The following is a 19358-nucleotide window of genomic DNA, read 5'->3' on the forward strand; positions in this document are numbered from 1 at the left end:
GTTCATTGCTGTCATGATTAAACAGCTCACTCTGTTTAGACAGGTTTATATTCTTGGATATTAATTCATCCCTATCATTTGCGATATTTATGTACTTTTCAAGTAACTTGTCAAGTAAGTCTTTTTTTTCTACGAGGTTTGTAATCTTAGTTAGTAGCTGGCCTCTCTCATCTGTGACGTTTTTACTCTTTGTTGGAAACTGCTCTCTTTTCTTCAGTGATGTTTTTACCCTTGGTTTGAAACAGGTTGATGTTTGTAATGACTTGGACACAGCACTATGACAAAGCAGCACCAAACACATTAGACCTGCTCCTGAGCTTCTGATCTTCACTGAATCACTTCCTGCAGATGACAGATATACTGTATATATACACCCACATTGTCACAGTGTCTGGGTTGTGATCCCTGGGTGTCCACTAGATGTCCTCTTTTCCCACGGTGTCTGTCACTTAATAAATCACATTCCTCACGTCCCTGCTTAATTATTGCACCAAGCTGTGACTAATTACCAATCATCACACTCAGTTTCCCTCAGTTTTGTTCGTCTCTCCTTGTGTACTTAACCCGGTCTGTCTTAGTATGTGACGGAGTCCTTGTGAATTCATGTACGTCAATCAATCTTGCCCTTGCCCTGTGTTCATGTCTGTTTATGTGTTGGATGGATGTTTTGGTTTTTACCCCTGACCTTTCAGAGTCGGGTCAAGTCACTGGTGATCTTCAAGGACAGAGTCAAGTAACTGGTGATCTTCAAGAACAAATGCCAGTCACCAATGATCTTCGTGAGCAGAGTCAGGCCAGCACCGATCCTCTGGAGTCCAGTAGAAGCATCAGGGGATTTCCAGAGTTTCGTCGTCCCTTTGGTCAGGCCGCACGGACGTCTGCTCCGCTCTGGGGGGCTCTCGTCCTGACCACACGGCTGTGGGGGTCTTCTGCTCTGCCCTGGAGGCCTTCCGCCCTAATCACATGGTTTTGTTGGTCTTCTGTTCCACTCTGGTGGGAGCGCCACGTGATGTCCTTCATAGACTTATGTTTTGTGTTTCTTGTTTTCTGTTATGTTTTCTGTCTGTTCCCCTCTGTGAGCCTGGCCCTCCGTCCCTCCCCCTGAACCTCCTCCGGTCCTCCTCCTTCCTGGTCTCCCTGTTTTGTGTTTACACTTCTGGTATCTGTTCCCCATGATTTTTTTTTTCTGGCCCTCCCTCCCCCTGAGCCTCCACATGTCCGCCTCACTCCTGGTCTCTGTGTTGTATCTTGTCGCGGAGCGTCTGGGAGCCGCTCCGTAGAGGTGTTCCCTGGGTGTCCACTAGAAGTCCTCTTTTCCCACAGTGTCTGTCACTTCATGAATCACATTCCTCACGTCCCTGCTTAATTATTGCACCCAGCTGGATTAAAGACTCGGGCCACACATTGGCTATAACCGGCCCGAATCTCAGCCAGTTAATCAGCCTTAATTAGCTGGCCCTGATCTGGCCAAAACAGATTTTATTATTGGTGCCAATCCTCAGCCTTAAGTAAACCAGAATCCCCAAATTTGAGCCATACCTGAGCCTTATATAGCCCAGACCCAACCCACACAGCAAGCAGTGTCGGCCCAGATCCGGCCCAAATGGATTTCATGCGGGCCAGATGTGGGCCGGTTCTGGGCCAACACTATATTGCTGTCTGGGAATTTTAATATTTCATATTATTACCTTGTATAATAATATGATCGCAATTATTCATTTTGTGACATGCTTTAATGTATACACAATCTATGCCAATAAAGTAAATCAAACTGAATAGACAATCAGACTTAAAACCCACACATGTAATTGTGCAATAAAAAACATATTGCATTGGTTTTTCTATTTATTTTTACAGCTACAGAGGAAGGAGATACATATCGCCAATGAATGCGGTTTGAATTTGGATCTGTTCCTCACACCATATAGGATTTAAATAAAAATAAAATACTTTCATGATCATTTTATTTAATGCTTGTGCATGACAGCATACTCATAAAAATTATGTGCCCCCACTCTCTATTATAGATCAGTGTTTGTCCCATAGTAAACCAAATAAATATTACATGAATATTACATAAATGTTTTCATGTAAATATTCTAAGATTATTTGTACCAAGAATACTAATATAAAATGTAATACAATTATTATTAAATAGTTTGCTATGTGCTATATATATATATATATATATATATATATATATATATATATATATATATATATATATATATATATATATATATACACTCACCTAAAGGATTATTAGGAACACCTGTTCAATTTCACCATAATGCAATAATCTAATCAACCAATCACTTGCCAGTTGTGTCAATGCATTTAGGGGTGTGGTCCTTGTCAAGACAATCTCCTGAACTCCAAACTGAATGTCAGAATGGGAAAGAAAGGTGATTTAAGAAATTTTGAGCGTGGCTTGGTTGTGGTGCCAGACGTGCTGGTCTGAGTATTCCATAATCTGCTCAGTTACTGGGATTTTCATCTACAACCATTTCTAGGGTTTACAAAGATGGTGTGAAAAGGGAAAAACATCCAGTATGCGGCAGTCCCGTGGGCGAAAATGCCTTGTTGATGCTAGAGGTTAGAGGAGAATGGGCTGACTGATTCAAGCTGATAGAAGAGCATCTTTGACTGAAATAACCACTCGTTACAACCGAGGTATGCAGCAAAGCATTTGTGAAGTCATAACATGCACAACCTTGAGGCGGATGGTCTACAACAGCAGAATACCCCACCGAGTACCACTCATCTCCACTACAAATAGGAAAAAGAGGCTACAGTTTGCCCAAGCGTACCAAAATTGGACCGTTGAAGACTGGAAAAATGTTGCCTGGTCTGATGAGTCTCGATTTCTGTTGAGACATTCAGATGGTAGAGTGAGAATTTGGCGTAAACAGAATGAGAACATGGATCAATCATGCCTTGTTACCACTGTGCAGGCTGCTGGTGGTGGTGTAATGGTGGGGATGTTTTCTTGGCACACTTTAGGCCCCTTTGTGTCAATTGGGCATCGTTTAAATGCCACGGCCTACCTGAGCATTGTTTCTGACCATGTCCATCCCTTTATGACCACCATGTACCCATCCTCTGATGGCTACTTCCAGCAGGATAATGCACCATGTCACAAAGCTCAAATCATTTCAAATTGGTTTCTTGAACATGACAATGAGTTCACTGTCCTAAAATGGCCCCCACAGTCACCAGATCTCAACCCAATAGAGCATCTTTGGGATGTGGTGCAACAGGAGCTTCATGCCCTGGATGTGCATTCCACAAATCTCCATCAACTGCAAGATCCTATCAATATGGGTCAACATTTCTAAAGAATGCTTTCAGCACGAATAGCGACATCAACACGCACGCCAAAAATATGGAAAAGGTGTCCGCTAAAGTCGATACAATGCAAGGAGTGCTTCGCCAGACTAAAAAAGATACCAACCACTGCCTTACAGAGCTGGACACCCTCAGAAGGAAAGTCACCGAGATGGAAGATAGATCAAGAAGGAACAATGTGAGATTGATGAACCTACCAACAGGTGCAGAAGGAGACGATCCAGTCGGATTTCTTTGTAAAATGCTCCCTCAGTGGATCCCGACACTGGCCGGAAAATCCATAGAAATTGACAGAGCCCACCGAATCTTCTCTGCTAACCTCTCCAGACCGCGTACAATGATCTTCAGAGTGCTCCGTTACCGCGATCGTCAAGCCATACTGCAGGGAGCTCGTAATACTAAACCTAAACTTTCAGACAATACTCCGCTTGAATTCTACGCTGACTACAGCGCCGAGACAGTGCAGAGAAGAAACAAGTACAAAACGATCCGAGCCCAATTGCGACAGAAAGGCATCGACTCGTTTTTGATCTACCCAGCCATCCTGAAACTCACGTACAAGGGGGATAAATTATCGTTTGATTCAGCAGAGGAGGTTGAAATGTTCTTCGCGGGACAAGACGCCGCTTCAACTCAACCGAATGGGAACAACGCCAGGCCAACTGCTAGAGAATCCTTGCACTTCACAAACATGGAATGGCTACTAACAGGACAACATGCGTAGGCATATGATGTTTGAGCTAAAACTTTTTCTATTTAATTTATGATGACGCTATTATGCACATTAAGTTTTTTTTTTTTTTTTTCAGTAGGCTATGCAGCTTTTTCTCATCCCACCTGGGGGTCGCTAAATAGTAGCCTGTGGACTGGATGTAATGTAAAAGCAGTTTACCTAACAGCGCGGTTATCTTCCGTTTTGTAAATTATTATTATTTTATTTTATTTATTTATTTTTGAACCAAGGTTATTTCTAAAAGCGTTTTTCAGTTATGGAAACAGTGGAAGCGGTCCCAGTTAGGGGCTAATAGGCATAGGTTCATTGTTAGACATCGCTTCGTGGTTCTCACAGATGACAATATGGGGGAGGGGGAGGGGGGCCGGGGTGTTCAGGGGTGTTTTTTTCCGCATGGGATTGATATGTTTTAACACAGGCAAGTGTTTCATGACAGTAGATTCTCTTATTTCATTATACACATTGGCAGTTTACTTTAACCTTATTACACACAGTTTGTTTTTGGCATACCTCAATAGGGACAATGGATAGATACAATGTTATGTCATTTAATGTGAGAGGGCTCAACTCCCCATTCAAAAGGTCCAAGGTCTTAGATTTCCTTCATCGTAAAAATGCTGATATAGCATTATTACAAGAAACTCACCTTAAACCTAATGATACTCTAAGACTACAAAACAGGAGATATAAAATGGTAGCTGCCTCATCAGATGGCAGTAGCGCCAAGGGGGTAGCTGTGTTAATGAGACGTAATCTGACTATAAACATAATTAAAGTAAACTCAGATGCTTCAGGAAGGCTAGCATTCTGTTGTACCTCCATTGAAGGAAGGAAAGTAGCCTTTATTAGTATTTATGCCCCAGCCGTCTTTGACTATGCATTTTTTCATAACATTACAAAATAATTGTTAACTTTAGATGAGTACCACCTGGTTATTGGTGCAGACATGAATACAGTTTTTGACAATACCCTAGACAGGTCGGCTGATGTCGCTACTCACATTCAGATAACTTCTTCTAAGGCTTTAGGTAATTTAGTAATTTCTTTCTAGGCATATCTCAGATCATAACCCTATTGAAGCAACATTTAGTTTTGGAGATATCAGAAACTATAAGTCTTCTAGGTGGAGGTTTAATTCCTCATTACTACAGAATGAAAGCTTCCTTAATCAACTAAAACTTGAACTTAACGAATTCATAGACATTAATAAGGGCAGTGTAGAGAACCCAATGTTCTTATGGGCCTCCATAAAGGGATTCCTCAGGAACAATGCAATCAGATTCTCATCTCACAACAAACATAATAGACTACGTCAGATTTCAGATTTAGAACAAAAATGTGAACAAAGAGAAGGCCAACTTAAAAGAAATTATAATAAAGACATGGAATCTCAATTGAAGACACATCAAGCTGAACTAAACAATCTGTTACGACATAGAGTAGAGTATTTAATGCATATTACTAAGCACAAATATTATTCACAAGGTAGCCGCCCAAGTCATCTTCTTGCCCTAACTCTGAAGCGTCAGGAGAAGAGCCGAACAATAGCGTGCATCAAAAAAGATCAAGGAGAAATGGTGACATCTACTCTAGATGCAAAACCAAATTTTGACACGTTGTGGACGGCTTGTGGAGAGGACGCTGGCGCTGTCTGTTCGCCGCTTCTCCCGTCGCGCCAAAACAACGCCAAGTTTTTAACCTTTTTATCTTTTACTATCCTCTACCCTGGCCACCGACCAGTGGACCTTTTACAAAAAAAAAAAAAATAACTGTTTACCTCCCGCACCACCGAACTGTGGACCTTACTGGATAGCTAACGTTATCAGGTAGCTTTTGAGTCTAGCGGTGGCCTACCTGTTGCCGCTAGCAAAACACCTGCTCGGAGCCTCCCTGGAATTGGTCGTCGCTGCTCGTGCATCGCAGCTGCTACGCGGCTAAAAACGGCCGTTTTTCCGCGCCGCCGCCTCCACTATGTTGAGTTACTCCGTCAACCAGCTGATGAATCTCAACAGTTTCCTCACTCCACCGTGCATTGCAGTGCTTAAACAACTAGGAATTCTCCGCCGTCCACGCTATCTCCATAGAAGTTCCCGCAGAAAGTTTGTCTGCTCACAGACAAGTCCTACCATCCCGGCTCTCTGGTCAGCAACACGAACTGTCGCACCACATACACTGAAGCTGAATGCAAAACGTGGAGTGGACTCCAGTCTGCTACGGCCAGTGCAAAGATTTGTTGCTTCATCAAGTAGCAAAATCGAACTCTTAAATGCACAGTCTATTACAAACAAATCCTGCCTCATTCATGACCATATCCTGGAAAAATCTCTGGATTATATGTGCATTACAGAGACCTGGCACCAACCAAATACCTTTTTTTCTTTAAACGAGAGCTGTCCCCAAGGATATAGCTACCTCCAGAAAGCTCGCAGCACGGGGCGTGGTGGCGGCCTGTCAGTCATCCATCGCAGCGATCTGGATTTATCTCTGCAACCATTACCTGAACTATCTTCATTTGAATGCCTTGCATTTAAATGTAAGTACCCTTCCCCTGTGTTGTTCCTTCTCATCTACCGACCACCAAAATCAAACCCATCATTTATCACTGAGATGTCAAATCTCCTCACAACTTTCTGCACATCCTCCGCCGATGTTATAATTTTAGGTGATATGAACATCCATGTTGACACCCCCTCCTGCCGTTTTTCAGCTGAATTTCTTCAATTACTGGACTGCTTTAACTTAAAACAACTTGTTGGTGTTCCCACACACACCAGGGGGCATACCCTGGACCTGGTCATTACTAACTCTGCCCCTCTAACCAACCTGCAGGTGTATGACCTAGGTGTGTCCGATCATAAGGTAATCTCTATGGATTTGCCATCCCCATCCAGCCTCTCCAAGCCTAAGCGGAACATCTGTTTCAGAAACCTAAAAAACATAAACCCAGAACTCTTGGCAGCAGACTTTCAGCATCTTTCCACACACTTCTTATCAGCTGACGAAGCAGTGGACTACTACAACAGCCATCTGAGCAGCCTCCTGGACCTCCATGCACCTGTTAAAACAAGAACAGTCACCTTCACCCACTCAGCACCCTGGTTTACAGATGGGCTTCGTAAGATGAAGGCAGCAGGGCGGGTCCTTGAGCGGCGTTTCAGAGCCTCTGGCCTCACTGTACATAAACAAATCTACCGGAAGCAACAACAAAAATATGCACAGTCCCTCAAAGAGGCAAGGTCACAGTTTTACTCCGATGCCATCAGAAACAGTCCAGGAAATTCCAAGCAGCTCTTTTCCACTATAAACCACCTTCTCAAACCACAATCGACCCCACTTACTGCCGCTACAGAAGAGCAGTGCAATAAATTCATGGATTTCTTCACATCAAAAACTGCACATATTCGCTCTGCCCTTTCTGGTCCTCCCACCCAAACTGTTCCCCCAACATATACCATCTCCCAACCCCTAAACTGCTTTCCTGAGGTTTCATCAGAAGAGGTGCAGAACATCATCAGGAAGATGAAATCCTCCACCTGTCCCCTGGACCCTCTCCCAACCTCCCTGGTAAAAACTCATATCACCGTCCTAAGTGCCCTGATCACTGCTGTTATAAATCATTCCCTCAAAACTGGTTACGTTCCCCCTGTCTTAAAAAATGCCATTATCACACCACTGCTCAAAAAACCCACTCTTGATTCGGAAGTCCTATCCAACTATAGGCCCATCTCAAATCTCCCCTTCATATCAAAAGTACTTGAGAAAGCAGTTGCCAGCCACCTTCAGGACCACCTCAAAAATAATAACCTCTTTGAAAAATTCCAGTCAGGTTTCCGCTCTGCTCACAGCACAGAGACTGCCCTCGTTAGAGTCACAAACGACCTCCTCATATCATCTGATGCTGGCTCCCCTTCCCTCCTCATCCTCCTGGACCTTTCTGCTGCATTTGATACTGTCGACCATGGTATTCTTTTAAACCGGCTCCACCTCACTACTGGACTAAATGATACTGCCCTCAGTTGGTTCAGATCATACCTCACAAACCGGACAGAATACATCTCCCTGGGCCACTCCAAATCATATCCACACACAGTTACTTGCGGTGTCCCCCAGGGGTCAGTCCTTGGCCCCATCCTCTTCATTCTCTACCTCACCCCCCTTGGCCAAATCATCAGCCGTCACAAAATCTCATTCCACTGCTATGCCGATGACATACAGCTCTATGTACATGCCACAGCTGAATCCACACCCTCACAGTCATCCCCATCAAAACTCAGTACCTGTCTGGAGGAGATAAAGGTATGGATGGAGCACAACTTCCTTCAACTAAATAGCTCCAAAACCGAAGCCATCTTGATTGGCACTCCTCACCAAATCAAATCATCATCCATAACCAGTATCACCTTTTCTGGCACCAACATTCCCCTCTCATCAACAGTAACTAATCTTGGTGTAAAAATTGACTCCCAACTCACTTTTGAAGCTCATATAAATCACTTATGCAAGACCTCTTTCTACCACCTCCGTAACATCTCCAAACTCCGGCCCATTCTCACCTTTTCAGATGCCGAAAAACTGGTTCATGCCTTTGTCTCCTCCAGACTGGACTACTGCAATGCACTTCTCATTGGGATTCCTGGAAAGAGTCTGCAGAGGCTTCAATACATCCAAAACTCTGCAGCTAGGATCCTGATGAGAGTGCGGAAATATGAGCACATTACCCCCATTCTTCACTCACTCCACTGGCTTCCCATCTCCACCAGGATTGAGTACAAGGTTTCACTCCTCACACATCAATGCATCCATGGACATGCCCCCTCCTACCTAAAAGAACTTATCAACCCACAAACCACAACCCGTTCCCTCCGTTCCACTCACTCAAACCTCCTCCACATACCCAGAACCAGACTGAGGACAATGGGAGACAGGGCCTTTTGTACTGCTGCCCCGCATCTGTGGAATGGCCTCCCTGACTCCTTGAGGGCTCCACAATCTACTGATTGTTTTAAAAAAGGCCTCAAGACATTTCTTTTTAGCAAAGCTTTTGGTCCCTTTTAGATTATTATTATTAAAGAACTGCTTATCTTTTTGTTTTGTTTTAACCCTGTAGCACTTTGAGATCTCTGATGAAAAGTGCATTATAAATATAATGTATTATTATTATTATTATTATTAGATATAAATGAATCATTCGCCTCCTTTTTTGCAAAACTGTACTCTAGCGACTGTCAGCCCTCTGAGAATGATTATACAAATTTCTTTAACAACCTGAATCTTCCTACTCTTTCCATAGAGGATGCAGAACATCTTGACTTGCCTATCTCACTGGAGGAATTACAATTAGCGCTAAAAAGTATGAAGAGAGGGCGATCCCCAGGCCTAGATGGTTTGCCGGTTGAGCTTTATTCAGTTTTATGGGAGACTTTAGGTCCTTTTTGGCTCGATTCTATAAACTTTGCTATTGAACAAGGGCATTTCCAAAAAGACCTTAATACTGCTCTTATTTCAGTTATCCCCAAACTGGACAAAGACCCTTCTGACTGTGCAAGCTACCGGCCAATATCACTTATTAATGCCGACCTCAAAATTTATTCCCGTGTATTAGCCCACAGACTAGAGTCAGTATTGCCATATTTAATACATCCTGACCAAACAGGATTCATGAAGGGCCGTTTGGCTGCAGACAACATTAGGCGACTAATTCACATTTTAGGTGAAGCGCAGAAAATCCCCTCTTCTTGTGGCCTTCTCTTTCTAGATGCAGAGAAGGCCTTTGATAGGCTTGAGTGGCAGTACTTATGGCGTGTCCTTAAAGAATTTAAGCTTGGTCCTAAGTTTATTAAAATGATTCAGGTGCTGTACGCGAATCCTTCTGCTAGAGTCTGTATAGGAGGTGTCATTTCAAATTTGTTTACTATAAACCGTGGTACAAGACAGGGCTGTCCTCTGTCCCCTTTAATCTTTAATCTTTCCATAGAACCACTAGCGCAGTATATTCGTAATAATATAACTATTTCTCCTATTCACATTGGCACTTCTACTCACAAAGTGTCAATGTATGCAGATGATACATTAATATATATGTCAGATGTACAGAATTCTCTTCCCAACACTATTAAAACATTAAATATGTTTGGTGCACTATCCGGTTTTAAAATTAATTTCTCTAAATCTGCTTTGATGTTAATTAACAGGGATAGAAGTCAGTTAGTTTTACCTACTAATATTGCAGTTGCCAAAGAGGTCAAATATCTAGGAGTGTTAATTCAAACATCTATTACAACCATAACTAAATTAAACTACACAAATGCTTTGAAGAAGGTTGAGGAAGATACAGAAAGATGGTCTGCTCTCCCTGCATCTGTCCCGTCTCGCATAGCAGTAGTGAAAATGAATATTTTACCACGCATTAACTTTATCTCCTCTATGCTACCACTACCTCCGCCGAAGGATTACTGGTCCAAGGTTGACTCGCTACTCACAAAATATATATGGAATGGGAGGCGACCACGTATTAAACGGACCACACTACAGCATAACAGACTAGAAGGAGGCTGGGCATTCCCCAACTTTAAATACTATCATTGGTCATTTATCTTGCCTCCAATGAAGCAGTGGTTGGATTCAAATTCTATATCACCATGGAAGACAATAGAACAAGACATAATTGCTCCCATTAGGCTTAGGGATTTTCTATTTTCTGGTCTCTCCATTAACCATTGTACATTGAGGTATGGCCCAGTATTGACATACATGCTTCAGATCATTAGACAAGTTGAGAGATTAGTGGGTTTTAAATCAAAATGGCATAAAACATCTCCTGTATGGCGTAATAACAAGTTATTGTCTGGAAATAAGCCATTCATTCATGATGTATGGGCAGAGAAGGGTATATGGGTCATTGGAGACTTAAATGGTGAAGATTCTTTACTAAGCTTTAATGACTTGGTTTCACTTTACGGTATCCCTAGACATTCCTTATTCTTTTACTTCAGACTTAGGTCAGCTTTCAAAGCACACAAGGTTGTATGGGGCTCAGAGATGAAGGAGCACCCAGTAGTCGGCTGGATAAAGGTGGCCCCAAAAAGTGTCGTCTCTTTTCTGTATGCTAGGTTACTATCATATTTATCTCCTAAGCCTATTACATTAGCATGGGATCGTGCAATGGCGCTCAGACGTAGAGAAATAGACTGGAACACAAGCTGGGATAATATATGTAGCTCCTCTCATAATCCTAATCATCAGTTTATTCATATGAAGATATCTCATAGGGCATATCTTACTCCTAGAATCAGACACTTGATTGGTCATGCTCCACACCCATTTTGTACCTTGTGCTCACAAAATACTTTGGGGACTTTTATGCATATAATGTGGGACTGCCCCAAGATCTATGATTTTTGGAATAAGGTGTTACAAGCATTGTCTGATCTGATTGATATTCAGCTCCCTATGGACCCTGTTTTACACCTTCTCAATGATGACTCTAAACTTGAAGACATGAATAAAAGGTCTAGAAAAATTTGGTTAGCTGGTCTTACAGCAGCCAAAAAAATTGTTCAAGTTTGGGTTCCACCACACAACTTAGCCCATAAGCATTGGCTGAACACGTTCTTAGAGATTCTTTTTCTTGAACTTTCTTCTGCCAAGATCAACGGCGCTACACCTCGGACTATACAAACATGGAGCAATGGAATCGCTAGAGTTCAGGACATTTTACTGGAAAGACACTAAGTGAACTGTTCTATAACACTGACTGTGCTACACTGATAGTTTTGTTGTATCCCATGCGGTAGGGGTGGGAGGGGGGGTTCGATGGGAGGGTGATGAATGTATTGCTATATATATCTGTACTGTCACAACATCTCTTTTATATTGTTACCCAACAAGACAAGACAATAAAAATTGAGTACAAAAAAAAAAAAAAAAAGAATGCTTTCAGCACCTAGGTTAAATCAATGCCACGTAGAATTAAGGCAGTTTTGAAGGTGAAAAGGGGTCAAACACAGTATTAATATGGTGTTCCTAATAAGCCTTTAGGTGAGTATCTATTGTGACACGTGTCCCGAGCTCTCATCAGCGTCGCCCTGGAAACGGAGCAGGCACACCTGCAACTGCTCATCATGGGCTGAGTGGCCACACCTGCGAACCATCAGCCACTGCTCATATAAACCCCCGCAAGCAGGCACAGAGGTGAGAGATGTCTCTGCAAGACTCGGCTAATCTTTTCTTTCCCTTTGCCTGCAGAGAGCAGCATGTGACTGCCAGCCCCAACGCCCACAGGAGAGCACGAACCCACACTGAACCAGCATACCCATAGCCAAGACACCGAGCACCAAACCGCCTCACAACAACGCCTTCCACAACCCTTTATTTTAATAAAATCCACCCTTCTGGGAACTTACCTTCATCTTCGAGACGTGTCCTACTTCACCCCCGCAACACTGGTGGAGAATGCGTGCATAACAGTGAAGAGGACACCGACGACCCCTCCCCACTGGTTTGGATTTTTTTTTTTTTTCACTCTCCTTACCTCACGTATTTTCTCTGGTCACCGCCGACCGGTGCCTGGCCATTAGACATCGTGCAGGGCCTCCTTGGAAGAGACTGGCCAGGGTTCGACTCCCTACTTGCCTCCGTCACTCAGCCCGCCAGCCTGGACAGGAACCGCCCAACCAGGAAACCTGGCAGGAAAGCCGGACGACATCCCGTGCTGCTGGCCTCCGACAGCCCCAGGGATGGTGAGTGACCCCGTCCTCCTCCTAACCTCTACTTTGATTTGTTACACCCAACGCCCCATTTCATCATGGATAATGGCCTGCTTTACTGTGTCGACCAGCGGAGGGGGGAGGAGTAACCCTTCTGGTGGTCCCGCGCAGCAAAACGGAGGCGGTGATCGAGATCGCCCATGCCCATCCAATGGCAGGCCACCTGGGAGCCCAAAATACGATCCAACGCCTCCGTGACTGATTCCACTGGCCGGGCCTAGAGGCTGAAGTCCAATGGTTCTCCCAGGCCTGCCCAATGTGCCAATGGACGTCGCCTCGGACCCTTCCCCCCAGCCCGCTGATACCGCTCCCCATCATAGCAGATTGGGATGGATTTGGTGGGGCCACTGCTGAAGTCCGCCTGGGGTCAAGAATACATCCTCGTCATTGTGGACTATTCCACCCGGTATCCTGAGGCCATTCCCCTCCGTAAAGCCACAACAAAGGCCATAGCCCAGGAGATGTTCCTTCTCTTCAGCCGGGTCGGCATCCACTTCCAGCTCCACTCCCCACCCTCCCCCGGTCTCCCCACTTCTCCAGAGGAACAACACCACGCTTGGGTGGGGGTTGGGGAGTGTGACACGTGTCCCGAGCTCTCATCAGCGTCACCCTTTGCCCGCAGAGAGCAGCGTGTGACCGACAGCCCCAACGCCCATGGGAGAGCACGGACCCACACTGCACCAGCGCACCCATAGCCAAGACGCCAAGCACCAAGCACCAAACCGCCTCACAACAACCCCTTCCACAACCCTTTCTTTTAATAAAATCCACCCTTACCTTCCTCCTCGAGTCGTGTCCTACTTCATATATATATATATATATATATATCCGGAGCAGCTCTTGTGTGTTTGGTGATATATATATTTCATCAGTGTTTATAGTGCCATAAATACTCCTGGTCATTGTGAATCAGTTGTGGAATGAAAGACACTGTTTCTTCTCTGTAGTCATCTGCTTTTTGAGACTGTAATTTCAGCGGATGAATGTTTCAGCAGTCCAAAGTATGTCAAAGTACAAGAGAATGTGTGAGGTTTTGTGTGTTCATACAAATTCATTTGCAAAAAACATTAATAGTCTTGGTAAAGGGGAAATCACATGGTTTGGTGTCAATTCGGTTTAGCACTTTATTGCTCTGTTGCTAGAAGGTCCGAGCAACAGAAATGGCTGCCAAATTAAAACTTTGCATCAAACGTTTTTTTTTTTTTTTTCTGTGGTGGTTAAAGTGAATTTATTGGGCCCATAGTTCAACACTTTCATAGCAAAACTACCGCTGATTAGCTAGTTGCAGGAAACGCATGACGCTTAAAAAACTAGGTTACCCTGACCAGGGGCATTGGACAGCAGGTAATATGGAGCCAAAAGAGTCTCAATAAAAATAAAATGCACACACTACATTCACATATGCACACACAGGATTCATACATGCACACACATGATTCATAAATACACACACAGGATACACAAATGTGCACAAAATGTACAAATGCACACACAAAATTTAAAAAGCACAGAAGATTCACAAATGCATACAAAATTCAGAAATGCACAGAAAATTCAGAAATACACACAAAATTCAGAAATGCAAACAACATTTACAAATTTACTCAAGATTCACAAATGCACAGGACAAGATTCAGAAATGTATTTCTAATGCACACACACATATATCTTGATTTACAAACTGCTTGTGGTCTGTGAACTTCACTGCATTTGTGTGTGAATTTTGGCCGAGAATGCAATGAAGGTGAATGGGGCCAGTGATTTTCCACAAAAGAGCCACTTCCACACTTACGTCATGTAGAATGCAAGTATTTTAACGTAATTTTGCCAAACCTCAGATACAGCAGCATTGTCAAACATTTCTCTGAAGGTTATTTTTGAGGCATTCATGGCTAACTAAAGCTTGATGTATCTCTAGACACACACACACACACACACACACACACACACACACACACCAAAGCAGTTCTTTGGGGCAATTGAGGTGCTATGTAGCCACTCCACACAATAGTGTATTTCCTGAAGATAATGTGGTTCTCAAACTTTTGCCCCCAAGGCTCCCCTATAAGCAAACATTCCAGGTCCCACACACAAAACTTTTTGACCTCAGAAAAGCCTAAAAGTGATTCAAAACAGCCTTTGCCATTGTAGTAAATTCCTAGTCATAGCAAACACATGAGAGTGGAGTAAAAAAGAATAATGGGGTTCCTATGGATCTACCTAGCACCATTTGACAAAGATGCTGTATAGCACCTTTAAAGATAGGTGCTAAATAGCACTTTTAGTTGTTCATCTTTGATTACGAGACATTGTTATATGGAATACTTGATTGTGACTGGTCAGTCACAAAACAAAAGGTATGTTATCTCTCAATAACAACCGTTAAAAGATGAAAACACAGGTTCATCCGGACAACTGAAGTCGGTGCTATACTATTGATAAGAAAGTTTTTTTCATTGTGGAAGGTTTGCATTTTGTTAGCTAAAACAATATTAAAACTCAATTCAATATTATGTGTACAATTATTTAATTATGTCATCCTGGTAGCACTATGGACTTGCTCTCTCATTTCATACAAATGCAAATGTTGTCTTCATGGAAGCTTTACATTCAAATATTTTGTGTCTAATAATTTACTTATGTGGCAAGTAGCTGTGCAATAAGCAGAAAAATGTTCATCCAGACAGTTGTTATCGCAGAATAACCCCCTTCAGGGGGATATAAGATCACCGATCCTGATCACCCTTTCGGGGGTTATTCTGTGATGAAAACCTGATGAATGTACATTATCCTTTATATGAACCACTTTTAGTGCCATTTAGTTTTTTGTTTTGTTTTTTTGTTTTTTTTTTGTATGTAGGTCTTTCTGATTTCAATACATTTTGCCAATAAACCCAGTACATATACTTCAGGAACAGCGCACCTGATGGCATTTGAGGTCCATCTGCAGGGTCTAGAACCTTTGTTTCTTCACATTTCTTATTGAAATGGTACAAACCATTTTATTAACTAAACTGTACATATTAGTATATAAATGCTACATATTAGTACCTTTTAGGGGCAGTTGTGGCCTAATGATTAGAGAGTCGGACTTGTATATTCCAAAGGTCAGGACAAATGTGACTGTTGTGTAGGTGTGCAAAACAAAGAGCACGACAAAGGAGTATAATCAAAGAGTTATTTTAATAATACACAGGAGAGAATGGCCACAATATTTGATTTTCTCCTGCACATTCACAAGCACTGTCACTTCACTGTTTGGTGTTGTAAATTATTCTACACTGTTTAAAAAGAAAAAAAGTTGGAGCAGTTGCAGTTCTTTAAAAACAGCTAGGGGAAAGAAGTGCCATCATTACTTATTTTAAACTGCCCTTTTCACAGATCCATTGAAAAAGATCACTACATGGATAATCAGCCCATCCTGGTGAATAATTAAGAGCACAGTTCTCTCCTGTTCCTCCATTGGGTTCTCGAGGATCCCAGAAGCTGGAACTACAGATCAGCATTAGATGTTCAGTTTTGCTTTCTGTTTGATTGAATACTGACTTTGAGAATCATTTATTAGAAAATAATCAGTTCAATTTAGTGATTTCTCACCCAGAGGTCAGTGTGCTGCCATCAACCCATTTCCATGAGCGCTCCACTTCACTGTCAGTAAGACCAATCCAGACAAGAGCATTAGCAGATATTTTCTTCACAAAATCCTGAGAAAATGAGACAATTACATATTTTTATGATAAAGTAATAACATTTTCTTCATATTGACTATAGTAAGAAGATTAGTTTTACTCACCTGTTCCTCTTTGTTGTTTATTATGATCAGATCTGCTCCTCTCTCTGTACAGTATCTTCTGCTCTCAATCCAGTTCTTCTTCAGTGAGGAAAGGAAGTAAAAACTAGATTGATAGTTAATCCATCCATCTGTAAACACAACCAGTTCAACTATTAGCACAATATTCCCAACACATTGATCTCCCAATAAGTGGTTGTTTTAGTTTTAATATTGTTCATAATTATCCTTTTCATGAATACTTTTAAACAGTTCATTTTTCTTCAGAGGTGCTTGGTCTATTTCAGGGATAGGCAACTCCAGTCCTGGAGGGCCACTATCCTGCAGAGTTTAGCTTCAGCCCTCATAAAAACTCACCTGCCTGTATCTATCTAGTAAGCCCGAAAACACTGATTGCCTTGTTCAGGCGTGTTTAATTAGGGTTGGAGCTAAACTCTGCAGGATAGTGGCCCTCCAGGACCGGAGTTGCCTATCCCTGGTCTATTTGTTTAATCAGGTCACATTTACTTGATAATAATCCATCTCTCTCTTTTTTCAGCTGCGTGTTCTTCTTTACAATCTGGTCTCGCTCTTCTGTGAGGATTGTGATCTTAGTTAGTAGCCGCTCTCTCTCTTCTGTGAGGTTGGTGATCTTGGTTAGTAGCTGCTCTCTCTCTTCTGTGAGGTTGGTGATCTTGGTTATTAGCTGCTCTCTCTCTTCTGTGAGGTTGGTGATCTTGGTTAGTAGCTGGTCTTTCTCTTCTGTGAGGTTGGTGATCTTGGTTAGTAGCTGGTCTGTTTCTTCTGTGAGGTTGGTGATCTTGGTTAGTAGCTGGTCTCTTTCTTCTGTGAGGTTGGTGATCTTGGTTAGTAGCTGTTCTTTCTCTTCTGTGTGGTTTTTGTTCTTTGTATGGATGTGAACACACAGCACTATGACTGCAGTCAGCAGAAGAACACACAGCAGCACCAAACACAATGCAGCGGCTTTGGAGCATCTAATCTTCACTGAATCACTTCCTGAAGATTACATGCAGTATATGAAGATAAAGATTCTTAATTTTGTACACAAAATACAATATAATTTTGTTTGTATTTGTACCTGTGTTTTGAGATGTTTGGTTTCTCTTGGTGTGTCTGCCAATATTCCATGTTATATTGGCATAAGTACTCTCAGACATTTTCGGGTGGTTTGACTCAGTTGTTTAAATGATGGAAGCTTTCTCTGTGTGTCTACTCTTAGCAGACGAGCTGTTAGTTTAGCTGTAAGTTTAACGGTTTGTCATATCCTGTCTGCTTATGCCAATTTCATTTGCATACCTAAAAAGGCAGTAGTTTTGCTGAAGGATACAGTAGCAGTCACATGATTTGGAATTGCTTGGTTTAACACTTCGTTGTTATGCGCTACATCATCTTTGTATTTAGTCAGATTAGCATAACATAACTGATCTGAAAAGCAACACTCAACAATGCTACAGTAGAAAAAAAGAAAAAAGAACTAGAACTTGCTAGGCTTAATCAGAATATTGTTTTTAATAAATTGAAAGTTTCATCAGACTTTTGAATGAAAATATGCTCCTCAAAGTTAACATATTCCCTGTATATATTAATATCCACCTGGTCCACCCATCAGATATGAGAAAAATGATGCCTGTTCTCGATTCATTGCTGTTAGTCAATCCATTTTAATACAAGCATTTCACTTTTCTTAGCTTGCCAATAATCTCTACACAACCACCCACATAGCAAATGAACTTGGCCCAAATGTGGCGTCAAGCTGGCACCGCTGGCTTCCTGTCGGCAATGGCATGTAACCTTTCAGCCAGAGCTGGGCCATGTTTGGCAATAAGTCTTTGCGTCTCTTGTTTGGGCGAAGAGCACGCGCGCGCGATGTCCTTGAGGGGGCAATCTGCGTGCACTGCGAGCGATTTTCTGTGAAAAAGCTCCGCTCTCATTTGTCTCTCTTTTTGAGGAAAGAGGGACAGCCATCTGGTTCCCGCGGCTCAGGACCCGCTGTTGCCGAGGCATGGAAGAGAATGAGCTCGTGGGGATCACAGGTGGATCTCGCTGAGGAGTGTAGAGAGGGACTTTTCCTTTCACACTCTCTGGCGGCAAACGAGAGTGAACTTCTGGAGGAAGATGCGTTGTCATTAACCCATTCTGATACTGAAGTTAGTGCTCTGCTGGGTTCTACCCAGAAAGAGCAGGATATGTCTGAAAGTGGCGAAGAAGCTGAGGCTGAGCCTTCTCAATCCTCCTGCCCTGCGTATGGGGAGCTGTTAGAGGTTATGGATCGCGCCATGGCAAAATTAGACTTGCCATAGAAGCGTGCTAGAAATGTGACGTCGCGAGGTCGCCTCGATGAGTGTTATTTGTCTGACCATAGCCTTCCAGCCCAAGTGAGCCTTCCATTCTTGCCTGACTTACATGCAGAAGTAGAAAAGGAATGGAAGAGGTCGTTTTCCTCTCGCATCCATCGGTTTCAGCATACAAGTTATGCTAATATCAAGGGCATGCACGAAAACGGCTATGAGAGGATGCCCCCTGTAGAAGAGACGCTGGCTAGCTATCATACGCAGCAGCAGGTCAGGCTGCGACTTTGTTGCACATGATGGCAGTGCTTCAAGCTTACCTGGCTGACCTGCTGAAGGACCTTGATATAGGCAAGGGCCTTTTAACTGACCAGGTAGCCGAGCTGCGCAACAACACAGACCTCTCTCTCCGTGCTACCAAGCAGTCCGCCTCT

At 42.9% G+C, this 19358-nt stretch overlaps 2 protein-coding genes across 4 annotated transcripts in view; one reads left to right on the forward strand and one right to left on the reverse strand.

The window, feature by feature from the left end:
* Positions 1-19358, forward strand: part of LOC128021219 (cell adhesion molecule 2-like) — a 392008-nt gene that overhangs the window by 219156 nt on the left and 153494 nt on the right. The gene's annotated exons all lie outside the window — the stretch shown is intronic.
* LOC128021220 (CD209 antigen-like protein C) lies at positions 15813-18130 on the reverse strand. Its single transcript, XM_052608265.1, has 5 exons — positions 17715-18130; positions 17144-17632; positions 16640-16767; positions 16444-16550; positions 15813-16338 (listed from the first exon to the last, which is right to left on the reverse strand). The coding sequence occupies exons 1-5, from the start codon at positions 17791-17793 to the stop codon at positions 16203-16205; spliced, it is 939 nt and encodes a 312-aa protein (XP_052464225.1). The 5' UTR covers positions 17794-18130; the 3' UTR covers positions 15813-16202.

The sequence above is a fragment of the Carassius gibelio genome, chromosome A10 (assembly GCF_023724105.1).
Source record: "Carassius gibelio isolate Cgi1373 ecotype wild population from Czech Republic chromosome A10, carGib1.2-hapl.c, whole genome shotgun sequence".
In the NCBI taxonomy this organism is placed as follows: domain Eukaryota; kingdom Metazoa; phylum Chordata; class Actinopteri; order Cypriniformes; family Cyprinidae; genus Carassius; species Carassius gibelio.

Coding starts and splice junctions, on each gene's coding strand:
- LOC128021220 (XM_052608265.1), bottom strand. CDS start 17,793: ATGTCTGAGAGTACTTATGCCAATATAACATGGAATATTGGCAGACAC. Junction 16,551..16,639: donor TAAACAACAAAGAGGAACAG/GTGAGTAAAACT, acceptor TCATTTTCTCAG/GATTTTGTGAAGAAAATATC. Junction 16,339..16,443: donor GGCAGCACACTGACCTCTGG/GTGAGAAATCAC, acceptor GCTGATCTGTAG/TTCCAGCTTCTGGGATCCTC.